The sequence below is a fragment of the Erigeron canadensis genome, chromosome 7 (genome assembly GCF_010389155.1).
Source record: "Erigeron canadensis isolate Cc75 chromosome 7, C_canadensis_v1, whole genome shotgun sequence".
Lineage (NCBI taxonomy): Eukaryota > Viridiplantae > Streptophyta > Magnoliopsida > Asterales > Asteraceae > Erigeron > Erigeron canadensis.
In genome coordinates, this window is record NC_057767.1 from 36,048,539 (window position 1) to 36,055,649 (window position 7,111).

At 33.1% G+C, this 7,111-nt stretch overlaps 1 protein-coding gene across 1 annotated transcript; it reads left to right on the top strand.

Annotated features, from left to right (window-relative positions):
- The first annotated feature begins 149 nt into the window (after window positions 1-149).
- On the top strand, window positions 150-1,200 carry LOC122608185 (nuclear transcription factor Y subunit B-5-like). The gene has a single exon (XM_043781275.1). The coding sequence runs from the start codon at window positions 180-182 to the stop codon at window positions 807-809; it is 630 nt and encodes a 209-aa protein (XP_043637210.1). The 5' UTR covers window positions 150-179; the 3' UTR covers window positions 810-1,200.
- Window positions 1,201-7,111: the final 5,911 nt, after the last annotated feature.

Consider the following 7,111-nt stretch of genomic DNA (forward strand, 5'->3'; position numbering starts at 1 on the left):
ACTATAGATGATGACATATAGATATAAGTATATTATATACATATAATAATAATTTGTATGTTTATTAATAGTATAGTATAGTATAATAGCTAGCATATGTATATATAGTAGACTAATTTGATATAAAAGAGCAACGTGTCTATGTTTTAGAGGGTCAGAATTTACTTAACCAAAAAAAAATGGTTCACAATAATATAGGCTCTAACTCAGGTAGAGAAATATTAAACTTCACATTTGATGCTGGTGGCACCAGTACCACTACTTCTCATCATCATCAACAAGATCAGCTTGTTCTGATCAAAGAACAAGATCGGTTGCTACCGATAGCGAATGTAGGGCGAATCATGAAGCAAATCCTTCCCCCAAATGCAAAAATCTCCAAAGAAGCCAAAGAAACCATGCAAGAATGTGTTTCTGAGTTCATTAGCTTTGTGACTGGAGAAGCCTCGGATCATTGTCGAAAAGAGAAGAGGAAGACGGTGAATGGAGACGACGTGTGTTGGGCGATGTTGAATCTAGGTTTTGATGATTATACTGAGCCATTGAAGAAGTATTTGCATAAGATTAGGGAACTTGATGGTGAAAGGGCTAATCATAATAATAACAAAGGGGGGGCTGCTAGTAGTAGTAGTAATGAAGAGAAATTAGATCATACTAATAATATTCGGCATGCTCATCATCATCAAGAAACTTCGTCGAATTACAGATCTACTACTACCGCAGGTAACCAAGTTCCTCAAAAAGCTATTGCTCCCCCCTCCACGAATCTTTTCAAGTTCAACGTTATCGATAAAAGAAATAGATTTTAACTAGGGTTCATCATGTATTTACTTTTACTTTATGGCCGGGTTGGGAATTTAATTATTAGGGGTCAAGTTAGAGTTAATACTTGTATGATAATGATACGATGCGCAGAAACGCTACGCTTATCCTGACCCCAAATAAAAAGGAAACGATGAAGCTAGAACACAATTTGGGAGCTTTTGTGTGTTTGTCGATCTGCTAGCTAGCTAGGGTTATCCGAAAATTAGTCCCCAAAAGAAAGAATAACAAAATTCGATCGCAGGGTGCAGTGTGCCTTTCTGGAATATGAGTTTGTGTGATGTTGCTAATTATATATGTACTTCTGATAATACAATTGTGTGATTATATCAACACTACGAATCGCAATTAATTTTGAATTATTTTTATTTTTTGTAACTAGCTAGCTACTTTCGATCTATCAACATTAAGAATGCCAATTAGTTAACTTTGAACAATGACTAGAGTACTATTGTGTCTAATTTTCAATTAACCCAATTTTGCGATGCTTGATTATATATGGCCATTAATTCTCGTTCATAATTAAATTTGCATCAAAAAACAATATGTGCTTAATTAATTAGTTTTTGTGATAATTATGTGCTTCTATGTATCAACACTATGAATCGCAAGTAATTTTGATTTGTTATTATTGTTTGTAACTATACTTTCAATCTATAAATCAACGTACATTACGAATGGCAATTAGTTAAATTTTGAACAATGAGTACTAGCTAGGAATGAGTACTATTGTATCTAATTACAACCGAATGAACTTAATTTGCGATGCTTTAGGTTTATATTTTGATTTGATGGCCATTTTCGTTGATAAATTGCATCAAGAAACAATGTGTGCTTAATCATATGTAGTAGTATAAATTAACAACATGGGTATTCGGATTGTGTGCCCAAAACTGATCAATCGTAAAATTTTGAGCTCATGAAATCAAAAAGTGACACAATAAATAACAGAAAATTAGTACAACATTTAAAGTTAAGATCTTTAATTCATTTAGGGCATAAATTAGCTGATTTTAGCTTCGTGATGAGAAGTTAGTTTCTTTACGAACGAATACGAGTAAGATTTTAGGCATGTTCGATCTTTTAAGTAAGCTAACGATAGATCGAACGTGGGTGGACCTCAACATTTCGTTTTAGGTTCGTACATATAGGTAAGTCAGTAGTTGCTCTGGCCTTAAGTAGCTAGGATTGTGAATCGGGTTAGGTTCAGGTTCATGAGTTCACGGATTGAAAATGTTGAACCCCAAACCCGACCCACTCAAAGATTATTCTAACTCATAAATTACAACTCTGACACATGTATGTAGTATTACTAATCCAAACACGATCCTGATACATGATGATAAATGCATGAGTCAAACAGGCCGGATGACCCGATGATAACACGCGTTGGATAATTAAGTTACCACATATTGCCGTAGCATGCCGGGATCCTAAATTCAATTCCTAACATGTTTTTTAATTTGTTCCACGCTGAAAAAAACACTTGGCATTACCATCGCTCTAAGATGAAAATCTAGCCATGTTTAATATATTGTCATTATATATTCCATCGGCAAACACTTTCGTTATATAAGACTGTGTACTACAATTTCCTAGCTAGTTAGTTATATTAACATGATTAAAAAGGATAAAATATATGATCAAATATAAATGGCTTTGATATGGTCATTCATCCAACCGGCTTTTTGGACTCTTAAGGAAAATCAGAACAATGCTTCTTAATTGCCTTGACTAAATCTTGATGCTCTCTTTTCCATTGTATTACACGATAGAAACACAAATTGTAAATTTTAGCTGGTTACATTGGAGACTTAAACCCGAGATATATATATACATATATATATATGTCAACTACTACGGGTTCATTATATATATATATATGGGGTAACACTCCGGTGAGAACACACTTAAAATAAGAACGGTGATAACACCTTAAAAACGTCATTTTGATGCATTAAAAGTCCATAAAACTAACATAGTGCATAATTAGTTATCTTTATTTAAGTGTTTAACAACAAATTCATCCGTTAAAATCGAAATAATCATGTTTTTTGTTTTGTGCATCCATCTTGGATGCATATTCATCAAAATGATGCATCCAACAAAAAACGTGATTTTTTCAATTTTGATGAATCAATGTGTTGTTAAACACTTAAATAATGATAATTAGTTATTCACTATGTCAGTTTTATAGACTTTTAATGCATTAAAATGATGTTTTTAAGGTGTTCTCACCGTTCTTATTTTAAAACTGTTCTTATTTGATTGCCCTATATATATATATAAGGGTAAAGTTATTTTGAGAACCTTTTTTTTTTGCGAGAACCTTTGAGAACTTTTCAAATCAAGCCCAACCAATGATTATTCTTTACATAAAAATTATTTTTTTTTATTGTTTTCTGAATAACTTATGCATAATTTTGAAGTTTATAATTGTTTGGAGGCATGGATTATCATCCATTATACAATTCAGTGGAGATTTGGATTCTTGATCACATGTGCACGAATATTGTTATGATCACATGTATGCAAGTCGATCACATGTAATCATAACAATATTCGTGCACATGTGATCAAGAATCCAAATCTTCACATAATTGTATAACGGATGATAATACATGCCTCTAAACAATTATAAATTTCAAAATTACACATAAGTTATTCAGAAAATAATCAAAAAACAATTTTCATGTAAAGAATAATCATCGGTTGGGTTTGATTTGAAAAGTTATCAAAGGTTCTCGCAAAAAAAAGTTCTCAAAATAACTTTTCACTATATATATATATATATATAGAGAGAGAGAGAGAGAGAGAGAGAGTTTATTTCTTTTATTTGTAACTTAATTATATTCTAGCAAATTGTACATAGTCAAATTTTTACAAGATAACTTTACACTTAAATAGTTCTCGATCTTTATATGCTAGCTCTCGATCTTCAATTCGTCTCTTCCATGATTGGGTTAACTATACCCGAAAAATATAAAGAATGGTTTGAAGGTGGGGGGAACTATTCCAGCTAACCTACGGGTGGCTAGTATGGCTAGATAATGATTGTGGCAGCGACGGATGTTATTCCAACAATATGTAGTTAATTATTAGTGGTGATGGTTTTACTATTGTCATATCTGTCGTGGGTGCAAAGGAGTGAAAGGACTATTGAGATGGGGTTCTCGGTGGCGCAAGTAATGTTGGCTAAGCCCTAACATCCAATTTATTTCTAAGATTAAATCAAAACTATCCAACAAATTAAATGTTCTAGTTGAAATAAACATGTCTTAAAGTTAAAAAATAAAATAAAATTTAATTTTTAGCAGAAAAATCTTTGTGCATCATGATTATTTTCTTGTATCATCGTATATACTAATTTATAAATCTTTCGCCCAACAGATTTATTTTGATTCAATGGTCAAGAAGTTATCATATTTGTTAAGTTTTACTTTAATACTTGTTTAATAATAATCAATTAATCCAACAAAATATTCATAAATATATTATTTTTTTTGTATTTTGTTTTAGTTTAATTTTCACCAGCCATGCATGGTACGTCTTTGGTAAATTTTGATTGTGATTTTGTGTGTGTGTATTTGGTAACGAGTTGTTAGATCCCTTATCAATCAAACACTTCATAGTATGGATGAGCAAAAAAATCGTTGACTCGCGTCCGACCCGGAACTGGCCCGAACCGATCGGCCTGAAGCCCTAACGGGCCGGGTCACGGGTCAAGCTTTTGGTGGTTTCGCGGGTCACGGGTTGGACGGGTCGGGTCGGGCCGGGTCGGGTGAAGGCAAAAACCGAAAAAGTGTGAAGGAAAGCCTTAACCCGCTCGTGACCTGCCCAACTCGAACCGAACCGACCCATTTCTTCACGGGCCGGGTCACGGTTCACGTTTTCATGCTCTCGCGGGTCGCGGGTGGGACCGGGTTTTTGCGGGTCGGGCTGGGTTTTAACCCGTGCTCATCCCTACTTCATAGCCATGAGCTTTATTCAGAAAACACAAATATTCATACTCCGGTCGGTCGTAAGTTCTTAAAATGTTTACATTATAAGTATGTTATAATCGTATTTTTTTCTCAGTGAATATATTTTAAAAATAAATAAATATCCAAGTAAAAAATAAAATCGCAAGTATTGGAAGAGGCGAGTAAGCCCGAAACGACTTACATGTTCCTCTTTGTATTTTCTTGGGCCCATTATTTTTTCAGGCCCGGGCCAAAAGTGAGAAGGCCCCCTACGGCCTTACCCGGTTACCCCTAGTCCAGTAGTCCCCGCAAAATGCAAATTATAGTGCCCTGGTAAATTTCAAATTTTGGCAATGTCCTTCATTCTTTTGCCAAGATACATAGTTACAACTAGCTTAGGTGCATGTTAAATCCGATTAATGAAATTTGGAAATGAAAGAAAGGATAAATAGTGTCTAGTGACACAATGGTACTCCTAAATAAGTCCAAATAACTTTGTAAACTTGTAGTACTTAAAAGGATAATGTATATATAGGGTTAATTTTCAAGGAGACAATTAACTTATTTTTTCCGTAAGATATTTTTTTCTTTATTTATTAAAAAACAAGTAATTTAAATTATTCTCAAGAAAAGAAATATTCATTTTCGATCAAACTGAAGGCCCGTTTATTTGTTTAGTTATAACTATTGAATGTATTACTAAATGGATAAATAATTTATTTATGTCAACCTCATATAAACGAAAAATAAAAAAGTTACAATATGATAGTAGACAAAAGGGCAACAAGTTGTGTCTCCAACCCTTTCTGAATTTTTGTATAATTTAAGTAATAAATAAATAGGTGATTGATAATTTATTTAATATATTACACAAGAAAAAAAATATATAAAACTTGACTTAATGTATTAAATTCTTAAATAGTAAATATGTTAATACAATTAGACTTTTGTAAATTACTTAATAAGAAAACACCTAACAGTAATATCTTCATTAGGAATTTATTATCTCAAAACTTTACTTAATGACATCATAAGATAAAGTAAAACATTCATACAGACTACATTTGATGTTACGGTTGGGGTTCGTATTATAAACATGTAACATTTACGTTTTAAAAAAAGTTAAAAGAAAGGAAAAAGATAAAGTTAACTTTTTATTATATAAAAGTCACATGAAAAGGCCCATGACAATGGCATGCATGTAAAAGGGCCCATTTCAAACGGATGATTTATATCATCCTGTTAAGTGATTTAGACCAAGTGAAATGTACAAAACGATATATGGGTTACTGGATACAAATAATCAAAACCATGCCTAAAGATACAGATCAAATTGTTTGACTCGAAGAAATTGAAATAGTGAGTATCATTAGTTATGCGAGTAATTCGAATACAATTATTAGTCTAATTACATACAGTTTTTTTTTTTGAAGGAACAAACATGTATAACACAGGTTCATAATCATGTTGACAAAAAATCCGAATACAATTATTAGTCTAATTAATATAGGTACTAATCTCGCTTGATAAGTTTATTCATGGATTAAATGTTCAGAACTAACAGGTACGCCTTTGACTTCATCATTTGCTTAATGGTTTACCCAATGTTTCATAACCCGGGTCAACTGGGCCAATTGAATAGCAAATTCCCGGATTTTAAAACATTGGTTCACACTCGTTGCTAGAAATTCAGCCTATAGCGTCTTGAAGTTCGACCTTTTGTTGCCAAAGCCATAAAACCCCAAATACATCATCGACTACTTCAAACCAAGACAAAAGGACGGTTGGATATTAGTCATCCGGGTCAACTTTCGGTCAAATTAATACTAATAAGCGTGGATTGTGTGGTTTATCTGCCTCTGATCACAATATATAGTGGTCAGGCGTCACGGCTTAGAAAGGAACACCAATAAAGAGGAAAATGTGTTTCATATAAGTCGGCTTTAAACACTTGCACTGCTTGGTTGTTAGTGTGGCTATTGGCAGAAATTATAGCAAGTCAGACAATGTTATTGGGAACTTTGTCACTCTCCAAACAATCGCTTTCCCTCAGGTGATTCCCTCGATATCAAAGTCGTTCAAACATCAGTTAAGTAGGCTGGAGAAGTTTCGTACGAGAAATGAACATCTTCTTATGACGGCAATTCTGTCATCGATTACACTGCAGAAGTGTAACTTGTATATGGTATAACTAACATCAAGAATGTAGAAAATGCATTAAGCGTATAGCAGTATAGGAAATTAATAAGAGATTTACATACTTACTGATATCTAGCTTGCTGATCTTCTTGCTAGTTCTGAACATAATTGACCATCAAAAGATTGTT

Excerpts from the sequence above, each read along its gene's own strand:
- LOC122608185 (XM_043781275.1), top strand. The coding sequence starts at position 180 with ATGGTTCACAATAATATAGGCTCTAACTCAGGTAGAGAAATATTAAAC.